Source organism: Oncorhynchus kisutch, linkage group LG26 (assembly GCF_002021735.2).
Source record: "Oncorhynchus kisutch isolate 150728-3 linkage group LG26, Okis_V2, whole genome shotgun sequence".
Taxonomy (NCBI): Eukaryota; Metazoa; Chordata; class Actinopteri; order Salmoniformes; family Salmonidae; genus Oncorhynchus; species Oncorhynchus kisutch.
Window position 1 is genome coordinate 13,704,750 of NC_034199.2, and position 25,216 is coordinate 13,729,965.

Consider the following 25,216-nt stretch of genomic DNA (forward strand, 5'->3'; position numbering starts at 1 on the left):
ATGACTTTCCTTTGAACTATAAATGAAAACCACTGGCTTTGTGTAAACAGTCAGAGTTCAATATTCCCTAATGAAACATCTGCTTTGAAATAAAAGGATATGGTTAAAATGTTTGTTTTATTGCCTATAGATTGTTTATCATGTTTAACAGAAGAGTGACAATTGATACAATAGATATAGAGAACATTGATGAATCATATTTTTAGTCTGGTCGAGTAGTTCATGGGAGAGAGGGGAAGGGGGGATGAATGAGCAAATTGGAAGCTGTATTAAAATGAAACTACCCTGGTCCCAGATCTGTGCTTTATCCAACTCTGACTATTGTTATGCAGGTACAGATCTAGGACCAGGCTATCAGTATTGTTTCCCAATTTATGCACTAGTTTTAATTGAACTGTGTATATTCAGTAGTGTAATGTGCTTAAGTAGTTTTTTGGGGTATCTGTACGGTACTATTTATAGTTTTGACAACTTTTGCTTTTACTCCACTATATTCTTAAAGAAAATAATTTCTACTCCAAACATTTCCCTGACACCCAAAAGTATTCGTTACATTTATAATGCTTAACAGGACAGGAGAATTGTTCAATTTATGCACTTAAAGAGAAAATCCCTGGTCATCCCTACTGCATCTGATGTGGTGGACTCACTAAACACAAATGCTTTGTAAATTATGTCTTGAGTTTTAGAGTGTGCCCCTGGCCATCCTTAAACAAAGAAAACAAGAAATCGTGCTGTCTGGTTTGCTTAATATAATGAATTTGAAATAATTGTTACTTTTGATACTTAAGTATATTTTAGTAATTACATTTACTTGTGATACTTAAGTATATTTAAAACCAAATAAATGTAGACTTACTCAAGTAGTATTTTAATGGGTGACTTTAATGAGTCCTTTTACCTGAGTTACTTGAGTCCTTTTCTATTAAAGTAGCTTTACTTTTACTCAAGTTTGACAATTTGTTACTTTTTCCACCACTGTGTATATTCTCAAAACTAAACAAAAAATGATAATTTCAGAGACATTGGTTACTATCACTATCTCTACATTCCCATAATTCTGAGATGAGTCATCTTGGAGCACTGAAAAGGACAGCAATCATCACACTGTGTCGGTCAACAACCTCCCTATCAAGTTTATTTTTTTGTATGTGCATAAATGCTTATGACTTTTTTACATTTTTAATTCCATTGGTTTATTTTTCTAATCATGTTTTACCTGACCATGGCTGTGTTCACACAGGCAGCCCAATACTGATCTTTCTTCTACTAATTGTTCTTTTGACCAATTACATCAGATCTTTCAGAGCTGATCTGATTGGTCAACAGACCAATTAGTGGATTTTTTTTTGTTGTAAATGCAGCCCATGTTGCTCTTTTCAACAGATCTTAACCATGTGAATCCAAGTTTTTTTCTTGGATTGCTGAATATACCACGTCTCGTTCAGCGCCTTGACGTCCTGAGATCTACTGCTGACGTAATTGGGCATCTGGACACCAATGTCATCTTGAACCAAGTAACTTGGTCTCACTCCTCCAAAGATGGGGCCAAGACCACCTCCAATTCCCTCCCTGACAGCTTTGTGGTGTAAGTATTGTATGTCTTGATCACATTCTTTGCATACTGCTGGATCTGCTTCTCCACAGTCACTACAGCCCCTGGTTTGATTCCAGGCTGTATCACATCCGGCCGTAATCGGGAGTCCCATAGGGCGGCGCACAATTGGCCCAGCGTCGTCTGGGTTTGGCCAGGGTAGGCCATCAATTGTTCTTAACTGACTTATCTGTCAAGGGCTTTCTGGTTCTTTGCTCCTGTTCTTGTCTCTGAAATAACAAATACATTGTCATTATGATAATGGAACACGTTGTTAGTAACTTAGACTTATTCCTTGATAAATATTCATTCAGAGTTGAATTTGGTGAGAATAATATTTTGAGCTTCCGATTGACCCCTTGCTTGTGGTAGGGTGCACATGCCATACCATGGCTTCTCTGTGTGAGGCAACGGAGTCCAGCATAGCCATCTCCTTCTGCTGCTGTGCCATTGAGCAATAATAGCCTTGGCAATGAGCTCCTCCTCATTGTCTGTCTGCCCCTGCTGTTGTGGAGCCAATTTCTTCATGATCCTCTCCCTGGGCATATGGACCTCTCTTAGGAGGGAGAAGAGGCTTAGCAAATCTATGCCCATGAGACTTTCAGAATTGTAAGACAACTGTTGACTAGTGATGCCAAAGATGTATATTTATTTTTGTGGTACTTCAAATATTTTCTCATGTGATTTCCCTTTTCAATCATTTTCTACTCACCTGAACATCTCTTCCTCTTTATCTTTCCTTAACTTCACCATTTTCTGTTATGCATTTGAAAAAAGCCTCCTGCGCTCCACCTCCATCTCTTGCTTTTGTGCCTCTATTGCTCTAATGATATCTCTGTTAGAGAGATGCCTCTTTAAATACAAATGCAGGATTCATTAATACAACTCCATGAATCTTGTGTAATATTGCTCTAGTGAGTAAGACATTTGAACATTGATTACATCCTAATACCTTAACATGTTAGCTTTCAATGGTATTTCTCTGCTGCCCTTCTTTCTTTTGCTCCTGCATGCCTTGCTTCCACAGAAAAAAAAGCAATTTTAGTCACGGGAGTTCCTCTGCTTCTTTTTTTTGTCTTCCAGCTTCTCCCGTTCTCTTATCTATTTCATGTTCCCTAGCCCTAATAGGGGGAAGAGACAATTCATCATACTAAACCATTGAAAGCATTCAGTCTATTCTTATTTCAACTACGTTTAAATTCATTTGACTTCATGGTAGAGTATTTGGTAGTCTATGACATAGATATTCAATTAAATAACTGCTGCCAGGTTGTTAGGCTTCAATGAGACTTACTAGAGATGGGTCGTTTGCGAACGAGTCGGCTCTACGAGCCGGCCCTTGCAGGTGAACGTTGGGAGCCGGCTCGCATATCAGAAGAGCTGAATCTATTAAAAAATATATCAAAAATTAAGATATTATTAATCAAAAGATTTAAATGAATAGAATTAACTAATTCAAAGAAAGAAAAAGTAAATATAAGCCTAAATGCTCAAGCGCACACATTCGTTCTGACTGTCTGCTCATACTAACAGCCTCACCTGACAAGCAGTGTCAACCAATGAACCAAAGATGCTAAAATGATTATCACCGATTTCCAGCCATTTTCGATGGTGGAGGATAGAGGTTTTAGAAATTATAGCAACAGTCTAAATCCAATGTACACAATTTCAAGAAGGAAAACCCTTTAAAAATCACTTATTCCACAACTGTAAGAGAGCACACAGACTTCAGTGCGGGAAAGAATCCAAAAAGCAACTGCAGTTTGCCTTACCACTGACTGCTGGACATCAAGGGTAACCACTTCTTACATGTCAGTTACATGTCACTTCATTTAAGATTTTTCGATATCTAGCTGTCTTCTGGACTGCTTTGAGTTCAGGAACAGACACACCTCAGAAAACTTGGCAGACGAACTGTTGAGAGTGTCCAGAGAATGGCAAGTAGATGGAACAATGGTATTTTGTGTTAGCGACAATGTAGCTAACATAATCAAATCCATGAACATTTTAAAATGGACCCATCATCCATGTCTTCCCCACACAATCAACCTGATTGTAAGAGATGCTCTGAAGGTGATGAAGCCCACTGTGGACAAAGTGAAAGCAGCTGTGGAATACTTCCACAGGAGCACAGTAGGTGCTGAAAAACTAAAGTCTACACAACGCCAGATGGGGATGCCTGAGCTGAGGCCTAAACAAGACTGCACTACAAGGTGGAATTCAACCTTTTATCCCGGCCATTGTCAATGCACCTGTTGATGCTCTGACCCAAGAGGAATGGGGGGTGGTGGAGGAGGTGTGGAGGAGGTGTGCAGAGTCCTGGAACCCTTTGAGCAGGTCACTGTGGAGATCAGTGGAGAGAGGTACAGTAAGCAATTATTACTACATCATTATTTAATCCAGTATTATATATGTATATGAGCAGTAGATTAGAATGTAGTATCAGTAGACAAAACATGAACCTGAACTAATAAGTTACTGTTCTTTCTTTTCAGCTATGTAACAGCCTCAAAAAATGATACTCCTGTGTAAGGGTCTGCAGCGAATCAGTCAGCCGCCAGAGAGAAGCAAATGTAACCACAGGACATGTGACAGAGTTGATGGACACCCTATGTTCATCAATGGACAGAAAGTTTTTTTTATTTAACTAGGCAAGTCAGTTAAGAACAAATTCTTATTTTCAATGAAGGCCTAGGAACAGTAATCACGTGCTATCAGAAACCGCTGCACTTGACCCCAGGTTTAAGAAGTTAGCCTTCAGTGATGCTAGAGCGATTGATGAGGCTCTTTAAAGAATAACCTCAGCAGCAGGGAGGGACAGCCCCAGTAGTCAGCTGGCTCAGGCACCAGGAAGAAGAGGGATCAGATGGAGCAGAAGCACCAGCAGTAGTGCCCCAAACATCTGCTGTTTGACTAGAGAGCAACTGGGGATGCAGCACAAAGGAATCCCTCCAGATGCCATAATGGAGGTCCGATCATTTGGAGGAGCCCCTCCTGCAGATCCTCTGAGCTGGTGGAAGAACAAGGCCTCTGTCTATCCACGGCTTACTAAAGTCATGACAGGGAGACTGCAAAGTGGCCACGTCCGTTACTTCTGAGAGGGTCTTCTCGAAAACGGGACAAATAATCACTGATAGAAGAAACCGCATCAGCCCCTCGAAAGTGAGGCAGCTTGCATTTCTGAATGCAAATCTCTCATAAAAACTAAATATGGTCAGCGTTGCTGTGTGCTGCTGGTTATAACATGGTAATAAAGAAGAGAGAAAAGAGGGACCAGTTTAATGTTTTAAGTAGAATGCTGCAGTTTTGCACATTGTTATTTATTTTTCTTTGATATGGTGCAATATTCTATTATGCTGTTCAGATTGTATTAGTTTTGAATGGTTAGATGTATATGCACTTTGTTACAAATGTTATACTTTAAATGCAAATGTTTAGTAGCATTATTTTTCATAACAAACTAATGCATTTTTAAATACATTGTGGTTAAGGTACGGTATGATTTAATGTAATAATTTAATTAGAATTGTTTTAACACCAATCCTAGTCAAACTATCGCAAAATACAAAACATATATTTTTTAAAGAGCCGTTTGAAAGCCAAAAGAGCCGGCTCTTCTTGCTGAGCTGAACGAGCCGGCTCACTGAAAAGAGCTGGAATCACAAATTCCTGTTGTTTTGTGCGGATGCAGAATTTAAAAAAGTCCCGCTCGCGATGAAGACATATATATCAGTCCGCCAATAGTGAACTGGTTTTTAACTAAATGTATTTGAGTGTTTACCAGCATTTGTAACTTGAATCTGATAATTACGTGTACAAAAAAAGTTAATATTGCTCGATATGTTTCCGTTACTTTAAATACTTTGCAAATGCAGCTTATTTCGATGTGAACACTGAAATGGTCTCTTCGTTTATTTTCAGTAGACTCTTATCTAGAGCAACGTATAGTGGTGAGTGTATACATTTTCGTACTAGTTCCCCTGTGGGATTCAAACCCACAATCCTAGTACTTCAAATCCTATGCTCTACCAACTGAGCCACATCCTCACAAACTACTTGACGTCTCGGTGTACTCAATTACTGTGTTGTGCATAGTTTTTTTCTTCATGGTGGTGGAATGTCTGCAAGTGACCTCAGGTTCATAGCCTCTCATTATTTGGACGCTTCCTTTAGACTCTTCTTGTATTCATTCTCCTGGTTCAAACTACTTGAATTCGGAGCCATTCGGCTTCGGGAAAAACAGTGACTTGTCGAGATCTGGTGGTTGCATCTCTACATTTTCCCCCATCAACTGCATGCACTGGAAGAAACGAAAAAACATCAACAGTGTTATGGTCATGGTATAACAATGATGTTATGCTGTGGTATGCTCTGCATAGTTCTTGCTTTAATATTTGTACATTTATGTTTCTAGAGCCATACTGCAATTGAGCTTCGATTCACGTTTAGCTGGAGTATTTGGCTGTTTTGGCTTCCAGAGCCAATTCTCCATCAAAACAGAACATGTAAAATCCTTGGACTTTAAGGAGTGTCCATAATTAGCCTAGTGCTTGTGTAACAGTACTCTTCTTGCGTTGTGTACAATCAATCATCGACACAAACTCCAATGTGTAGCACCAGTCATGGAGATTTACTCTGATAGGAAGAGCACAAAATTGCACGTCGTGCAATGCACGGCTCACCAGCCAAATCTGCACTCTTGCACGCTGGTTTGATGCTTGTTCACTGGGCAATGTAGTTACCAAAATAATACAATTACAATATAATATCTTTAACAATGTACCTGATAGGAACAGCACAAAATTGCACGTCGTGCAATGCATGGCTCACCATCCAACTCTGCACTCACGAACTGTACAAAATATACGAACCCCCCAGCATAACTGAGGGACTTGCCCGCGAAGGCTATAGGTCTCGCTGTAGCTCCCTGTTCCTGCACCCGGGGCAGCACAGCACCTAAGCCGTTGCTGGATGCATGAACTGAGAGTAGAAAGGGTTTGTCGAAGTTAGGGTGGGCCAACAAAACCTGGTCCAGTAAGGCTTGCTTTATCTGGAATAAGGCCCGTGTGTATTCTGTTGTCCCATCGGCAGCCATCAACTTCCTGACAGGTGAGCGTCGCTGCTTTTTCCAGCGTGGAGCCTTTGTGTCCAGTAGTCAATCCAAAGAGAGGCTTTGCGATGGTCGAGCAACCTTCAATGAACTGTTGATAATACATCACTATCCCAAGGAATGACCTCAATTTCTTCTAAGATGTAATGTCAGTGCCATCTTCCATCAGATCAGCTTCTGTTACTCCTGTAATGGCCCTCACCTTCTCAGGGTCTGTAGCTACACCATCCGCACTAGTGATATGCCCCAGAAACTTCACAAACCTCTGCAGAAAGTTGCACTTTTTTGGCATCAACTTCAGGTTGTGAGCCTTGAGACGCTCAAAAACCATTTCCAGGCGCTGTATAGCCAGATCTTCAGTGGACGCATAGACCAAGACATTGTCAAGGTAACACAGCAGACTAAGAAAGTTCTGATCCCCAAAGACGTTTAGCATCATCCTCATAAAGGTTGCAGGGCTATTACATAACCCCTGTGGCATACGATTGTATTCATACAATCCAAATTGCGACGTAAAAGCTGTGAATCTCCGGTCATCCTCATGTACTTCCACATTGTAGTAGCCAGAGGTAAGGTCCATTGTCGAGAAAAAGGCAATTCCACCTAAAGCAGTCAACGCGTCAGCCTGGTGAGGGAGTGGGTGGGCGTCTTTGATGGTGCGAGCATTAAGCAAATGAAAATCAGTACAGAGTCTCAGGTCTCCAGACTTCTTCCATACAAGGACAAGGGGAGAGGCGAATGCACTACTAGATTTCCTTATGATTTCACATTCTTCCATCTCATTCAATGCTTGTTTGAGCTTCTCATAATGATTTCGTGAAAGGCGTCGGTAGGGCATCCGAAAGGGTTTCTCATCACTCAGTTGAATGCGGTGAAGACATCCGGAAGCTTTTCTACAATCCAGAAAAAATTGACTGGTACTCAGCTATGAGCTGGATGAGTTTCTTCTTACCAGCAGGAGACACTTGACAGGAATCGACATCAATATCAGTCAAACCTAAGTCACATAAGACCTCAGGACTGCTTGAACTGTCAGGTCCGTCAGTATCGTGAAGTTGGCTGGAACCGTCATCAGTCAGTGTCAAGTCATCTTAGCAGTCAGTGAATATATCAGCCATTCTCTGCACTTGCTGCTGTAAAGCTGCTGATGAACCATCATTCACACACGAACAGTCAAAGTCCTCTAGAGCCATGCAAGGAAAGACATCGGCTAGAGTGGCGTTTCGTCTCAATGTCACTGTCTTCTGAGAAAGGTTTATCACTCTAACAGGGAGCCACCCATCCCCCCGCAATAGAGCTAATGTCCTCCCTACCAGTATTGACCTTGGTGTTGACCTTGAACTGCTGGGCTCAATGACAACAGCACTGCTCGCTGATAGATTCTGAGTGCTTCGTAGTCTGCCCCAGACTAAGTGCTCCTGCATAGGCTCTAGAGTCACAGACCGTTTTAGTCTCACAGTTCCAACTGTGTCAGGTACTTCACTGTCTCAATCTCTCCACATTAGCCATCATGTCGATTAGCTTGCTCTCCTCACCCCCGTCACGCACAGGAGTATAAACCCTCTTTCAGAGATCTCCATTAATCTTCAAGTGGCGAATCAAGTGCTTTAGGAGATTGCTGCCCAAGATGAGGTCATCACTCTGGCCTTCAACCACCAGTGTAGGCACGGCAACTCTACATCCGTACACCTCCATCTCCAGCTCACATACTCCCAAAGGCCTCGTCTTCAACCCACCACAACCAACAAAGACTACCTCTGTAGGACTCAATGATGGACTTTTCAACACTCCTGCATGCAACAGTTCAGGTAAGACCCTAGAACTCAAGGTACAAGCCATGGACCCACTGTCAAGCATAGCTCTCACTTCCACTTCTCCTCCTATTAACACCTTGGCATAGAATAAATCATCATATGGGGAAAGCCTCTGTGTGTTCTGCATTATGATACTCTTCTCAGTCTCCATTTCATCACAAACAATTTTATATACAGACTCCAAATCAACAGCTCTCACCGATGGGGAATCTACAAAAGGCCCAACACTCTCCCCTTCTACATGCAGGCTTACTAGTTTTCCAGGAGCTGAGCAGTGATTACTGTAGGGACTCCACCAGCTGTGCTCAGAGCTGCGACCTTGGGGCAATGAGAGCGTGCGTGCCCAGCTACATGACAGAGAAAGCAGAGGTGATTGGCCCTGCAGTGAAAGTAAGTATCATGTCCAGCATCCCCGCACACGTTACATGGCCCATGAGACTTCACTCTGCTCCTATTCCCTTTTTAGAACTTATGGTCAGAAGGTAACAGCGCCCTCTTGTGGCGAAATGCGATATCGCCATAAACTGCACCAGCAACGTCTTATCTGATTCTTCAACCGCAACCACCGCGAAGTTCTGAGATGGAAATCCAGCGAAGGATGATCCGATCCAGAAGAACGGTCACGGCACCACTGTAACAGTACTCTTCTTGCGTTGTGTACAATCAATCATCGACACGAACTCCAACGTGTAGCACCAGTCATGGAGATTTATTCTGATAGGAACAGCACAAAATTGCACGTCATGCAATGCACGGCTCACCATCCAACTCTGCACTCACACACTGTACAAAATATACGAACCCCCCCACCAGACACAGTAAATTGCTAGCTAGTATTAGCGGGAATTCTCTACAACAAAATGCACAACAAATATTCACCAAAAAACGCTGGATCTTATGTGTGATGTTCGAATAACATTTACAAACAAATTGATATAAATTGTACATTTAAATCACCACTTGGGAGTATAAAAATCACTTTTGACGTACAGTGCTTTGCAACCAAATACCTTGGCTGATTTGGTGCTTGTTCACTGGGACGATTCTAACTGAAACATCCTCCCTCGTAAGCAAGCTACGCAAACCAGCCAATAAGATGCCATGTTGAGTAGGCGAAGGCAAAACCAAACTAAAACCAAAAACCCATTGGCTTAACAATAAAGTGGCAAGGGGAATCACCAATATTACCCTGTTACACTTGCCCAGATACATGTATAGACAATACAATTAGGTAAACTAGATATCTATTCAGGATAGTACACAGACCACTAGATACATAATGTTGCATTTTTAAAAGGGAGAAATTATAGATCAGCTAACTGCATGACCATAGAAAGACTGGGTAAAGTTAGGGATGGAGTTTGACACTACAGCTTCGACGAACAGAGACAGGCCTGTCATCTGATAGTCAGTCTAATTGAGGTGCTTAAGTCTGCTTGATTTAGGAAGCCTATCACAGATTTTGAAAGCTGTTTCACTAAGTTTGAACTGATGTTCTTGAGAAATCAGCTACAAATGTATAATGTTTAAGGGAGGGAGTGGCTTGTACTCAAATACACATTTTCTTCAGTTTTGAAAATTGTAATAAAAAAAAATCATCAGTCTTTGAAACAAATAATCAGCAGAATTGTGTTACTATTGTACAACATTTTCATGTGATTATTGCATAGTATTTCTGGTCCAACAAGAATATAGCAAATATAATTTATGTGGTTCCAGCTTCAGTATATATTGTCTCTCCCTGTTTCAGCATCACGTCAGAAAACTGGAGATGAGAAGAGGCGGGTTTACTTTGAAAGAGGGCGGTCCTTAGCCGAGTATTTTATTTTATTCAAAACCAACTGAACTGAGAACTTTTCAGCGTGTCCATCAGTTTACGAAAAAGGGTTCACCCATTCAAGTGTGAAAGTTTACCCAACGGTTGAGAGAACAGCAAAATGGCCCCAATATCCATCAAACGCATTTTAATCAGTGAAAGTGTTGACCCTTGTTGTAAGAAGATTCTGCAAGAAAATGGAATCCAAGTTACAGAGAAGCAAAATATGAGTAAGGATGACTTGATTGCGGAGATCAAGGTAAGAGTTTACATATTTTTTCTAATTTGCATGAATTCCACGTAATAAACATTTAAGGCATGGCATGCATTTTTGTTCCACGATGTCTTTCTAAAATTAAAAAAAAATCGCAGTTGCTATCAAAATGTATAATATGGAAAAGTATGTCGCGTTTGGTCATTGGTTGAATAACCTCATCAAAAGTCCCTCTGGGGAAAAAAAACGATGATTTCTGCGTTTCAGACAACTGGATTTTATTTTGCGGATGATTTACAGCAGTTGCAGTTTAGTGGATTCTTGCATGTGCGATCTTGTCCTCCTCTCTTTGGTGTCGCGCTAGAGTGTATTACAGCCTTCTTGGAAATATGATGCAACTGCACCAAGTATTTACTGATTTCCCTCGTTTGGCCGACTTTAGTCTATAAACACTATAGAATTACATTTAGACTGGGGCTTTCTTCCCGTTCTACCTCGTACTTTCAAAATGTAGACTATACATAGTTTGATCAATCACACCAGAGACGACTCATCTCATATTTAGCTTGTTTTCCACATGACATCATGTGATGCCAAATCAATAACGAATGTTTGATTAATGCAAGAATTCCAACTATATAAGCTCATTCCTTATCTCATCAAATTACTCCAATGAACAATAGATAATTTTGTCATGGACTGGCATCACTATGCATATCATCTTTTTTCCTTTACAATCCAACTCCAGGACTATGATGGCCTGGTGGTTCGATCAGCAACAAAGGTGACAGCTGATGTCATCAACGCTGCTCTTAACCTCAAAATCATTGGAAGAGCTGGGACTGGCGTTGACAATGTGGATGTGGATGCTGCCACTATAAAGGGCATAATTGTCATGAAGTAAGTTTGCAAAATAATAGCGTCATTCGTTAAGTCGTTGATATATCCGTGTATCGTTTTTCGGAAACTCCTACAGTTGAAGTCAGAAGTTTACATGCACCTTAGCCAAACATATTTAACGTACATTTTTCACAATTTCTGACATTTAATCCTAGTAATAATTCCCTGCCTTAGGTCAGTTAGGATCACCACTTCATTTTAAGAATGTGAAATGTCAAGAATAAATAGTAGAGAGTGATTTATTTCAGCTTTGATTTCTTTCATCACATTCCCAGTGGGTCAGAAGTTTACATACACTCAATTAGTATTTGGTAGCATTGCCTTTTAAATTGTTTAACTTGGGTCAAATTTTTCAGGTAACCTTCCATAAGCTTCCCACAATAAGTTGGGTGAATTTTGTCCCATTCCTCCTGACAGAGCTGGTGTAACCGAGTTAGGCTTGTAGGCCTCCTTGCTCGCACACACTTTTTCAGTTCTGCCCACAAATTTTCTATAGGATTGAAGTCAGGGCTTTGTGATGGCCATTCTAATACCTTGACATTGCTGTCCTTAAGCCATTTTGACACAACTTTGGAAGTATGCTTGGGGTCATTGTCCATTTGGAAGACCCATTTGCGACCAAGCTTTAACTTCCTGACTGAAGCCTTGAGATGTTGCTTCGATATATCAACATAATTTTCCTACCTCATGATGCCATCTATTTTGTGAAGTGCACCAGTCATTTCTGCAGCAAAGCACCCCCACAACATGATGCTGCCACCCCTGTGCTTGACGGTTGGGATGGTGTTCTTCGGCTTGCAAGCCTCCCCCTTTTTCCTCCAAACATAACGATGGTCATTATGGCCAAACCATGTGCAGTTGCAAACAGTAGTCTGGCTTTTTTATGGTGGTTTTGGAGCAGTGACTTCTTCCTTGCTGAGCGGCATTTCAGGTTATGTCGATATAGGACTTGTTTTACTGTGGATACTTTTGTACCTGTTTCCTCAAGCATCTTCACAAGGTCCTTTGCTTTTGTTCTGGGATTGATTTGTACTTTTCACATCAAAGTACGTTCATCTCTAGGAGACAGAACGCGTCTCCTTCCTGAGCGGTATGACGGCTGCGTGGGACCCCATGGTGTTTATACTTGCGTACTATTGTTTGTACAGATTAACGTGGTACCTTCAGACATTTGGAAATTGCTCCCAAGGATGAACCAGACTTGTGGAGGTCTACAATTGTTTTTCTGAGGTCTTGGCTGATTTATTTTGATTATCCCATGATGTCAAGCAAAGAGGCACTGAGTTTGAAGGTAGGCCTTGAAATACATCCACAGGCACACCTCCAATTGACTCATGTTATGTCAATTAGCCTATCAGAAGCTTCTAAAGCCATGACATTATTTTCTGGAATTTTCCAAGCTGTTTAAAGGCACAGTCAATGTAGTGTATGTGAACTTCTGACCCACTGGAATTGTGATATAGTGAATTATAAGTGAAATAATCTGTGTAAACAATTGTTGGAAAAATTACTTGTCATGCACAAAGTAGATGTCCTAACCTACTTGCCAAAACTATAGTTTGTTAACAAAAATGTGTGGAGTTGTTGAAAAATGAATTTGAATGACTAAGTGTATGTAAACTTCTGACTTCAACTGTATGTCTAAATCAAATCACCACAGATCAGTCTTTTCCCTGAATATTAGACTATTGTATGTGTCATTACCCTCTTCTAGCACACCAAGTGGCAACACCATCAGTGCTGCAGAGCTGACATGCACCCTGTTGATGAGCCTCTCAAGGTAAGACACTACAACAGATGATACAGAATACCTCTCGGGCCTAGCTCATGGTATTGGTTAGACACTGCTTTGCACTATACACCCCCATGTGTCCTTTTCATCCTACTTTTACAGGAAGGTTTGATATAACTTAATTCAAAACCCTTCCCTTCCTAGATATGTACCCCAAGCAGCCATGTCCATGAAAGCAGGGAACTGGGATCGTAAAAAGGTGAAGAGTAATTTTGCCTTCCCTTTTATTTTGACACACAAAGCAATTACTCTCACGTAGTCTGCCCCAGTGTCCATCCAATCATCAATAATTCAATCTGATTTTGTAAATCTATGGTGTCTCAAACTCTTCAGGGACCTGGGTCAAAGTTGTGTTAATGATTTTTTCAGTTCATGGGCACAGAGCTGTACGGCAAAATACTTGGAATAGTTGGACTTGGAAGAATTGGAAAGGAAGTCGCCACCAGAATGCAGTCCTTTGGCATGAAGGTTGGTTCATAATCCTCTGAAAAGTAAAACGATCTTTAAAAGCTGCCTACTATAGCACGATCGTGGTAACTGAATTTGCTTTCGACAGACCATCGGCTATGATCCAATCACCCCTCCTGAGGTGACTGCTACCTGGGGGGTCGAGCAGATGTCCCTGGAGCAGCTGTGGCCCCAGTGTGATTACATCACTGTCCACACTCCCCTCATGCCTTCAACAGCTGGTGAGTTTTATAGAGGTGGCATGGTTGTGGTACTGGAGGGTATAAAGTGATTAGATCGATTATCAAACAAAAAACCCATTATTTTCCACTTGAGGTTAAATTGTTGTTTCTCCTAGGACTACTGAACGACACGTCATTTGCCAAGTGCAAGAAAGGTGTAAAGGTCGTGAACTGTGCACGCGGGGGCATCATCGATGAGGATGCTCTCCTCAGAGCTTTGGAGTCTAGACAGTGTGGAGGGGCTGGCCTCGATGTTTTTGTCGAGGCAAGTATACCACGTTACATCGTTTTTAAAACAAGCCATAGAAAGTTGGTTGCAATTTCAGTTTAATCCACCAGAAAATACAATTATTACAACAAATACTATGGTTAAACTCAAAATATACTAATTAATAGAAAAAAAATACATTTATTTTGGGAATCAAAAAAAGGTATAAGAATTGTAAATTATATCATAAATAGGACTGTTGGAGTTATGTCACACATGCAGCTAACAAAAATATATGTGAAATGTCTGCTCTATCCAAAATTACAACCAACTCATTGGAGCATTACCGCAAAAGTGTTAGAGGGAGAAAGTAAGGAACTTGTCTGTGCATTAAAGATATAATAACAATAATAACAATGCAAAAACAGGTTTAGACATTTTTGAAAATTTATAAAAAATAACAACTGAATTATCACATTTTACATAAGTATTCAGACCCTTTACTCAGTACAAATCCAAGTCAAATTGATTGGTCACATACACATGTTTAGAAGATGTTATTGCGGGTGTAGCGAAATACTTGTGTTTCTACCTCAGACATTGCAGTAACATCGAACAAGTAATGTCTAAATATTTCACAACATATACCCAATACACACAAATCTAAGTAAAGGAATGGAATTAAGAATATATAAATATATGAACGAGCAATGTCAGAGCGGCATAGACTAAGATATAATAGAATACAGTATATACAGTGCCTTGCGTAAGTATTCGGCCCCCTTGAACTTTGCGACCTTATGCCACATTTCAGGCTTCAAACATAAAGATATAAAACTGTATTTTTTGTGAAGAATCAACAACAAGTGGGACACAATCATGAAGTGGAACGACATTTATTGGATATTTCAAACTTTTTTAACAAATCAAAAACTGAAAAATTGGGCGTGCAAAATTATTCAGCCCCCTTAAGTTAATACTTTGTAGCGCCACCTTTTGCTGCGATTACAGCTGTAAGTCGCTTGGGGTATGTCTCTATCAGTTTTGCCAATCATGTTAGCACAGCTGAAAACAGCTGTGCTGATTTATTAAAGAAGCAATAAAACTGTCCTTTAGACTAGTTGACTATCTGTAGCATTTGATTACAGGCTCAAAATGGCCAGAAACAAAGAACTGTCTTCTGAAACTCGTCAGTCTATTCGTGTTCTGAGAATTGAAGGCTATTCCATGCGAGAAATTGCCAAGAAACTGAAGATTTCGTACAGCGCTGTGTACTACTCCCTTCACAGAACAGCGCAAACTGGCCCTAACCAGAATAGAAAGAGGAGTGGAAGGCCCCGGGGAACAACTGAGGTGACTCCGGGATGCTGGCCTTCTAGGCAGAGTTCCTCTGTCCAGTGTCTGTGTTCTTTTGCCCATCTTAATCTTTTATTTTTATTGGCCAGTCTGAGATATGTCTTTTTCTTTGCAACTCAGCCGAGAAGGCCAACATCCCGGAGTCGCCTCTTCACTGTTGACGGACAAAAACAAGTATTTCTAAGTGACCCCAAACGGTAGTGTATATATTTATTTACAAAATATATCCATATTTATTTACAAAAATATATGGGGGATTGGAAATTATACAGACAATTACATTGATAGAAGCCACAATATATCTGCAATATTAAATCTAATTTACCCACTAAAAAATAATCACGTTGTATTAATTTATTTTATTTTACTTGTCTTCCCTTCAATATTGCCATTCTCACTTACTTCATGGCGTTACATTCGTTCTCAGGAACCCCCAAAGAACCATGCCCTGGTGAACCATCCCAATGTGATTAGCTGTCCTCACCTGGGTGCCAGTACAAAGGAGGCCCAGGCACGCTGTGGGCAGGACATCGCTCTGCAGATTGTGGACATGGTGATGGGCAAGAGCTTGGTTGGAGCAGTGAGTTCTTCTCTCCTATTACAGTCAAGAAAATGCCTATAGGTGCCCGACTCTCTAATAGGTTTTTTTCTTTCATTGTTTCAGTGTTGCTATGGTGAGAAACTGTTCCCTTCAGACCTTGAAACGTTCACGAATTGAACGTGTTCATAACAATGTAACACAAAATGTAACCCTCAAGGTTGTTCACAAAGGATTCTAATGATAGTTTTGTTGCAAGAATGTATCTTCAATTATTGAGTCATACTTTGCAATAATGTTAAAATCAAATTGCATTTTGTTTGACACATGCTTCGTAAACAGGTGTAGACTACCCGTAAAATGCTTTCTTACGGATCCTTCCCAACAATGCAGACAGAAAAAGTGGGACATAATATAAAAATAATAACACTTGGAATAAATACACTAAGTAACGAAAACGTGTCTATATACACAGACTTAGTACTGGTACTCCATGTGCAGGGGTACAAGGTAATTGAGGTAGATATGTACATATAGGTAGGGATAAAGTGACTAGGCAACAGGATAGATCATAAACAGTAGCAGCAGCATGTGATGAGTCAAAAGAGGTAGGGCAAAAGGGGTCAATGCAGATAGTCCGGGAAGGTTTTTGGTGAACTATTTAGTAGTCTTATGGCTTGGGGGTAGAAGCTGTTCAGGGTCCGGTTGGTTGTTTGGTTAGTTCGTTTTACACATGAAGTGTAGTAAAACCGGTTGGGCAAAAACAATGCATCTCAATGCAATAGAGCTTCTTGATACACTTTTCGGTCCTCATTCCAAATTATAAACCGGGTGGTTCGAGCACTGAATACTGATTGGCTGAAAGCCGTGGTATATTTAAGTGTAAATGCCTGAGAAGCTGGTGTTTGGAGGACATTGGGACAGGTGTTGTTATCATCGTATATCCTCCAAAAAGCCGTTTCGAAGACATTATCACTTTTATATACCATAGGTTACCAACATATTCAAATAATGATTCATATATTCATAAAAAATGTATTTTGATGAATTTATTCATACAATTTTCATCCTTCCACAAGGTATAGTCCCGACACAAATCTAGGGTTGCTACCCAAGCCTGCTGATCTTTATTTCTATCGGTTCTGTTGCCAAAGACGCGACCCAGTCTTTTTGTTCTGTATCTATGGAAGCGACCCAGTCGTTCGTTCTAAATGTTATATTGCCATACTGACTGGCAACGTTCTTATCCCTTGCTTGCTAGCTAGCCAAATACGGCAGGTAGCCGAGTGGTTAGAGTAGGGGTGGACAAACTTTTTGGCTCGGGGGCCACATCGGGATTTTGAAATTCAACAGAGGGCTGCATTTTTTGGGGGACCAATTGTTTGTAAAAATCCATTTGCGGGGGCCTCCCGAGTGGGGCAGTGGTCTAAGGCATCACTACAGACCCGGGTTCGATCTCAGGCTGTGTCACAGCTGGCCGTGACTGTGGGACCCATGAGGCGACGCACAATTGGCCAAGCGTCGTCCGGGTTAGGAGAGGGTTTGGCGGGCCGGGCGCATGCGCGCTGACACGGTCGCCAGGTGTACTGTGTTTCCTCCGACACATTGGTGTGGCTGGCTTCCAGGTGAAGCGGGCATTGTTTCAAGAAGCAGTGCGGCTTGGATGGGTCGTGTTTCGGAGGACTCTCGACCTTCACCTCTCCCGAGTCCATACGGGAGTTGCAGCAATGGGACAAGACTGTAACTGCCAATTGGATACCAATTTGTTTTTTTTTGTGTCTCGCGTGCCAGATTGAAGTGCCCAGCAGGCCAGACAACTGACTTGGTATTCCCCTTTCCCTAACTCACAGTCATGTCAAACAGTGTTCCCAGAATAACAACAAAGTAGCTGCATTTGAAGTTGTATAAGCTGTTTTCTAGTGACATTTATTTGGATACATCCAATGAGCTAATGAGGCGAGAATTCACCTGGCATAGAAGTGCTCTCTCGTTAGGACACTGTTCAGAAGAGCTAGCCAATAGCACATCTAACATAATCTCTCCAAACTGAAGCTGGAAAGACAGCAAACTAGCTGCACTTTGTTGTGTGTGTGTGTGTGTGTGTGTGTGTGTGTGTGTGTGTGTGTGTACATACAGTACCAGACAAAAGTTTGGACACCTACTCATTCCAGGGTTTTTCTTTATTTTTACTATTTTCAAAACTTTTAAATAACACACATTGAATCATGTAGTGACCAGAAAAGTGTTTGAGATGTGTTGGACCACAGAGTGAAGGAAAAACAGCCAACAAGTGCTCAGCATATGTGGGAACTCCTTCAAGACTGTTGGAAAAGCATTCCAGGTGAAGCTGGTTGAGAGAATACTAAAAGTGTGCAAAGCTGTCATCAAGGCAAAGGGTAGCTACTTTGAAGAATCTCAAATATAAAATATATTTTGCATTGTTTAACACTTTTCTTTTTGGTTACTACATGATTTAATGTGATTTAATAGTTTTGATTTATTCTCTATTATTCTACAATGTAGAAAACGGTCAAAATAAAGAAAAACCCTTGAATGAGTAGGTGTTCTAACCAGTTGTGTGTGTGTGTGTGTATATATATATATACACAACGCTGATTCATGATTTCGACTCACTGAGAAAAGCTGCCTGCCTGTCTCATCCCGACTCCCAACACGTTCATTAATATGCGACAGCTGGAGATCGAATTTGACTACGGGCCCTTCTCAACAATGCAGAGAGAAAGAAAATAGAGAAATAATAGAAAAGTAAAACACGTAATAATAAATGCACAACGAGTAACAATAACTTAGCTATATACCAGTACCGTGTCGATGTGCAGGGGTCCGAGGTGGATCGGTTCATGTAACTAGGAATAAACCGTAGCAGCAGCGTATGTGATGAGTAAAAAAAAGTTTGTGCAAAAAGGGTCAATGTAGATAGTCTGGGTAGCTATATGGTTAGATATTTAAATAACCTTTTAGCAGTCTTATGTCTGCGGGTAGAAGATTTTCAGGGTCCTGTTGGTTCCAGACTTGGTGAATCGGTACCGCTTTCTGTGTCATAGCAGAGAACAGTCTGTGACTTGGGTGGCTGGAGTCTGACCAATTTTAGGGCCTTCCTCGGACACTGCCTGGTATAGAAGACCTGGATGGCACCTGGTATAGAAGCTTCTGTAGCACCTTGCGGTCGGATGCCAAGCAGTTGTCATACCAAGCGGTGATGTAACCCGTCAAGATGCTCTCAATGGTGCAGATGTATTACTTTTTTTGATAGGTTACATGTTGTGCAATTTGGTGTGTGCAGGTGAATGCCCAGGTTTTGGCAAGCACATTCACCCCCGAGTCTCACCAGTGGATCAAACTTGGAGAGGCCATAGGAGCTGTCCTGAAATCATGCACCACCTCTAAACAACCCTTCAGCCAAGTCCAAATCATAACTCAAGGTAAGCACTGCCAGGCATTAGACTGTGTCCTAATATCATTCAGTTGCTTAATTTTCTCTGAAACTGCTGATCAGGCTTGATAGATGAAAAGATGTGTTAACATTACACAACCACTGTTCTCAGATCAGTGATCATAGGGTAAAGGAGACGATTGATGCCATTTTTGGATGCCATTCAAGCACACATGTATTAGTGGAAGATTTTGTTGTGCTTTGGTTTGTCTACCCCTAGTGGTATAATGGTGTAAATCACGAAAGTGTGGGCTCTGGCCATGCAAACTGAACATGGTCTGTTGTTTTTATCACAACCTAGGAGACTGCTTGAAAGATTCCTCCGCTTACATGACCTCAGCAGTAATGGTTGGATTACTTAGTGATGGGTCCCAGAGTTGCCCCAACCTGGTCAATTCACTGACCCTGGCCAAGGAATCTGGAATCACGGTAAAATGGCCACCATTGACACTTGGCTAAAGGTAATATTTTATTAATGACCTATCTTGTGTAATATAAATAAATAATCTTATTTGAGGTGGATGACATTCTTTTTAAAAATCTCAGGTAACCAGAAACCACAGCGAGGGTCTGACTCAAGGTGCATGTGAGGTGGAGATCTCTGTCAATGGCTCCAGCTACAGAGCTACTGGTTCAGTACAGGGAGGAGTACCAGTCTTGTTGGAGCTGAATCGCAGCGTGTTCCGACAGCCCGTCTCTCTCACTGGCAACCTGCTGTTCTTCAAGGCCGTGGCGTCTCCTCCGCTCCTGCCCTCTGTGACTGGTGATAAAGCTATTTTTCACATTGTAACCTCACTATTGACTAAATTGAGCCATTCTTCTGTCTATTCAGCACAAGATTAGCAAGGTATACCGCCTTATTTGACATAATCAAACTTGAATGATTTCTCTTTTCAGTCTGCATTCTTAACTCTTTACTTTTTCCGCCTTTTACCATCAGGATGTGCTGACACCAAGCTAGCACTTGACAGCAAGCTTGCAAGATGAGCAGAATAACTGTTGACGCGTATTTTACCTTGACTGTCTCCCACTCTTTCCTCAGGTTTGCTGGCCACAGCGGGAGTGGAAATGGAGTCATTCAGTGCCCCTGCAGCTCGTAGTGGAGATCAGTGGTACTGTGTGGGGTTATCCTCTCTCTTGGTGGACCTTGGTGCCTTAAAATCTTTAGTGAAAGCAGCAGCACAGGTCTCTGTGTAAATGGCAGTGAGAGCATATTGTTACAATGCTGAAGGACCAGTAGAGCGTTCCAATGTCTAAAAATTGAACCACTGAAGATTTGAGTAATCTAAATGGTTTCTTTTTGGCCTTTTAGCGTTTCAATACTTACTTTACAACATGTAGAAAGTATTTGTTTTATCTAACATTACACATCTAGAAAAAAGACTAAAAATGTCATTTCTATTGTAGAGATGCTGACTGTGTAAAATGTAATAAATACCTGTTACATTATTACAATTGTTGTATATTTTCTTGTATTCTCTACTTGCCGATTTTGCTAAATTTTCTCAATGTCAACACACCAGTAGGAAGGTAACTGAAATGGGAAACAAAAAAACAATCCATCTCATCTGACCAATAAACTCATATGTATTTGCTGTGCACCCTAGGTTTCTATGGTGACTAGCCTATTTCTAGCATAAAATATTCCCTTGGGTGCAATAGAGATGAAATATGCTATGTTAGTTTACCAGCCTTTGTATACTGTATGTTTAATAAATGTCCTGTTATTTCAACAGCGAAGCCTAAAGTAAAATGTCCGTCACTTAGATGATTTTACTTAGCAGTTAGCAGTGAGGTTGTGAACCACAAAATCAGTGTTGGTCATAAGGTTTGAGGCAGCGCTTGTTCATGGCACCACACTACAATCTCTCTTTAGATTATGCAATCCTAATCCTTATTAGGATTTGGCTAAAACTGCCATGGCAACGAACGAGACTGAATGGGAAGTGGCTCTGCGGTGGGGGAATTCCTCAATCAAATTAAAACAGGCTACCAACCGTACCGTTTTTTTTGTTCACTTTGGGGTATTGATTGTCCTTGTGCGCAACGATGCTGTCTCGACTCAACCATTGTCGTGGTTGGAGAATGTGTGTCCAGGGAATAACGGGAACGGTGATTCGCTAAAGCGGTCTATTTGGCTGGTTGTATGTAGCCTATTATCTGTGAAGCAGGCTGGAGTATATGGAGCAGGGTGACAGCCGGCGCCTCTCCAACTATACACAGATACCAAAATAGGACAGCGGTGTGCCACAAAGGTCCTGAGAGCTAATTTGAGGTTAGTGTCTGCGAGCGCCTGTTTCAGTCCAGAAAGCGCAATTCATGCCATTAGACGGTGGAAAGGTAAGCGTGAATGAGGGAATATGGATTAGAAGATTATTGGTTGGTACAATGTTGTGAATAATGTTTAGTAGTATAGAATCCAGTGGTTTGAGAGTAGAAACTCATGTCCTCTGCTGATTACTCCAGAGCCTTTTATTGCACTCTCAGATCGTAGCCTACTGATGTGTGTGTATAGATTTAAATAGCCCTAATATTGCAGTAGCCTATGTTGTGGTAAAGATGGAAGCCAATATGTAAAGAAAGCCATTAAAAGCTATCAGATTTTAGTTGTTTTTAGGCCTATAGTATATAAAATGACACAATAAATTAAAGCCACAGATGATGAATGATGTGTTCTATCTTCTCTTCATTTTCTAGCCACTATGTCAGACAAAGGAAAAGGAAGCTACATTTATGACTTTTGTGACATCGCCCATCCAAATGAACTATTGGATGCTCTGAGAGAGTTCTACCTAGGTGGCATATTCACCGACATCACCCTACAATGTGCCACGGGACAGGTATTTTACTGTCACAAGGCAGCATTGTCAGCCCGCAGCTCTTATTTCAAAGTCATGTTCACAGCCGACATGAAGGAGCGGTCAAACAACCTCATCAAACTGACAGGGATTGATTATGACGTTCTGAGTGCTTTGGTGAACTACGTATACACTTCCAGGGTGAACATCACGGAGACAAATGTACAGAGCCTGCTGGAGGCAGCAGACCTCTTACAGTTCAGCTCAGTGAAGAAGGCTTGCGAAGACTTCCTTATACGCTTCCTGGATGTGGACAACTGCCTGGGTATGCACTCTTTTGCTGAGCTGCACATCTGCCCTGAGCTGGAGCGGGAGGCACGAAGGGTAATGCTCAGCAGGTTTGAGGACCTTCTACAGCAGGAGGAATTCTTGGAGGTGGACTACGACAAGCTGAGTTCCGTCATGTCTCTTAAGAACATCAACGTATGGAAGGATGAAGTACTCTTGGATGCGGTGGTCAAATGGGTCACCTATGACATTGTTAACCGTATTGATCACGTTCAGGGCCTACTCTGTTGTGTACATCTTGAGCTGGATGAGGTGCACTTCAAGACTGCCCTGGATGGACAGAGGCCATGCTTACTGGGCAATGAGGGAAAAGTAAGGTCATTGATTATCAACGCATTGAAGTCCAACTGCAAAGAGACTTCAGCGAGCAGGAAGAAAGTGTCCTCAAGCATGTATGTTATTGGAGGGTACTACTGGCATCCGCTCTGTGAAGTCCACATATGGGATCCAATAAGCAACACATGGGTGCAAGGAAAAGATATGCCTGACCAAACAAGAGAGAGCTATAGTGTATCTTTACTGGGGGCAAATATTTATGTGACTGGGGGTTATATGACTGAGACTATTGAAGCCCTGGACACAGTTTGGATTTATAATGGTGATTGTGATGAGTGGACTGAGGGATGCCCCATGATCACTGCCAGATACTACCACTGTTCTGTGGCTTTACACGGCTGTATCTATGCCATAGGAGGGTACAGAGGGGGAGCTATACAACTTGAGACTGAATTCTATGACCCCTTAAAAAAGAAATGGTTCCCTACAGCCAACATGATACAAGGTATGAAAACAGAAGCACTACACAGAGGAGTTAGTTACAATGAGAAGACACCTGAGCAAACATGCAGGTCTGTGTTGCTCTAGTATTGCCCTTGAATTTGTCCGTTCCACATGGTTGGGCCAAAAGCTATCTTGGCCACTCATTCACTATTTGATTCTCAGCCATTGACCTGTAAATAATTACTTTCAAGTTATTTTTTGCATATTAAAATAACATGCAAAAGACCTTACTGAGTAGCACGAATGAAATCAGGATTGTTTTGGCTGTTCACTGTTTTTGATCAAATGCTTCCTCTTTCAAAGGTGTAGGAAATGCCACTGCGTGTGTCATGAATGACACAATCTATGTGACCGGTGGCCACTATGGATCCAGAGGAAGCAGCACCTATGAAAAAATTCAGGCCTACAGGCCAGACATGAATGAATGGAGCATTGTCACAATCAGTCCTCATCCAGGTATGACAGATTTTGAAGGAAGTGGGCATTTTATTTGAATTTGTATTCAGTAATATTTAGTAAGGAAATCATTGTACTCATGCTTTCAGAGTATGGCCTGTGCTCTGTTTCTCTGAACAACAAGCTGTACTTGGTGGGAGGACAGACTACGATCACCGACTGCTATGACCCAGAGAGAGATGAGTGGAGGCAGTTGTCAGTGATGAAGGAGAGGAGGATGGAGTGTGGTGCTGTAGTGATCAATGGCTGCATCTATGTGACCGGGGGATATTCCTATTCAAAGGGGACGTATCTGCAGAGCATTGAGAAGTATGACCCAGAGCTGGACACCTGGGAGGTTGTGGGAAGCCTCCCCAGCCCAGCAAGAACACACGGATGCATTTGCATTTACAGTGTGTAGTGTCTTTTTAATGTACTTTTACAACAAACATCAACTAAATCCCATGGATGCGGTTCCTTCGTGCCATACGGCCCATGAGTGGTAGGGGCTATGTATGTGTGTGACAGGTGCTAAGAATCTTTTTTACAAAAAGTGATGTTGTTTAGAGTGTCTTTTATACCCAGTTGGCCAAAAATGAAGGTTCAGTGACAAATGATTGCTGCTGGTTTAATATTACAAAAAGAGCACACCATTTTCAATCCACTTATACATCTAACACATTGGTTCTCATGCACCTAACATTACCAGTTGTGTAATTTTGGCTTAGACAGGTTAACCTGGTAGAGCTCTACATATGCACACAGTTTTTTAGACAAATCTCTACATTTGAAGCACAAATGTCATCAACCATACATCTGAATCTTAGGGTTTGGGGGATGCACAATTATTCCGGTTTCCATTGTTTAGACCTCTGATTCTGAATGTAAAAAGAATGAGCTACAACAGCTGTTGGTAAAAACCAAACTGATGATTATGGATGCAAAAATGTATAGGCAGAAGCAGACCACTGCCTAAACGTTGCAACAGTCTGCGGTTGATTGATTCAGTATGCACCTGATTTTACTTGATAAATGTAACTTTAAAGATGCAATATGCAGAAATTGCTCCGCCATTTCCTGGTTGCTTGTCATAGTTCGCCTAATTTCAGTTTATGTGACAAAACAAGGAAGTATAGTGTTGAGAATCATTGTACCATCTAAACCACTGTGAACCTTTTCAATAAACAGAAATATTGTATTTTCAGCTGTTTGAAGGTAAAATATGAGGGTGGGTGAAAACAGATTTGGGTGCTGTGGAATCAGTGAGGGTAACCAGAAGTGGTCTTGTGAAAGTTGTTTGTGTTTCTGCTGGTCTAAGGGAGCAGGCGCTCCGTGTTAAAGGAATGTGGGCAAGAGATGTGAATTATTTT

The 25,216-nt window shown here is 41.4% G+C and overlaps 2 protein-coding genes and 1 long non-coding RNA gene across 5 annotated transcripts; 2 read left to right on the top strand and 1 right to left on the bottom strand.

The window, feature by feature from the left end:
* Positions 1-1,988: 1,988 nt before the first annotated feature.
* LOC109870804 (uncharacterized) lies at positions 1,989-2,701 on the bottom strand. Its single transcript, XR_004205611.1, has 3 exons — positions 2,547-2,701; positions 2,307-2,446; positions 1,989-2,150 (listed from the first exon to the last, which is right to left on the bottom strand). It is a non-coding gene; the product is annotated as an uncharacterized LOC109870804 (long non-coding RNA).
* Positions 2,702-10,273: 7,572 nt separating this feature from the next.
* On the top strand, positions 10,274-20,937 carry phgdh (phosphoglycerate dehydrogenase). The gene is made up of 12 exons (XM_020461206.2): positions 10,274-10,593; positions 11,297-11,448; positions 13,163-13,228; positions 13,385-13,439; positions 13,610-13,708; positions 13,797-13,929; positions 14,046-14,194; positions 15,921-16,073; positions 19,336-19,474; positions 19,787-19,914; positions 20,032-20,248; positions 20,528-20,937. Exons 1-12 carry the CDS (start codon positions 10,456-10,458, stop codon positions 20,680-20,682), a joined length of 1,584 nt encoding a protein of 527 aa, XP_020316795.1. The 5' UTR covers positions 10,274-10,455; the 3' UTR covers positions 20,683-20,937.
* Positions 20,938-21,391: 454 nt separating this feature from the next.
* Positions 21,392-25,050, top strand: klhl23 (kelch-like family member 23). 3 transcript variants are annotated; one of them, XM_020462247.2, is made up of 4 exons: positions 21,392-21,825; positions 22,183-23,412; positions 23,715-23,867; positions 23,957-25,045. In XM_020462247.2, exons 2-4 carry the CDS (start codon positions 22,188-22,190, stop codon positions 24,265-24,267), a joined length of 1,689 nt encoding a protein of 562 aa, XP_020317836.1. In that variant the 5' UTR covers positions 21,392-21,825; positions 22,183-22,187; the 3' UTR covers positions 24,268-25,045. The 3 variants fall into 3 exon arrangements, with proteins under 3 accessions (XP_020317836.1, XP_020317838.1, XP_020317837.1); XM_020462249.2 differs by having other exon boundaries at positions 21,403-21,825; positions 23,992-24,105; XM_020462248.2 differs by having other exon boundaries at positions 21,409-21,760; positions 23,957-25,050.
* The last annotated feature ends 166 nt before the right edge of the window (positions 25,051-25,216 follow it).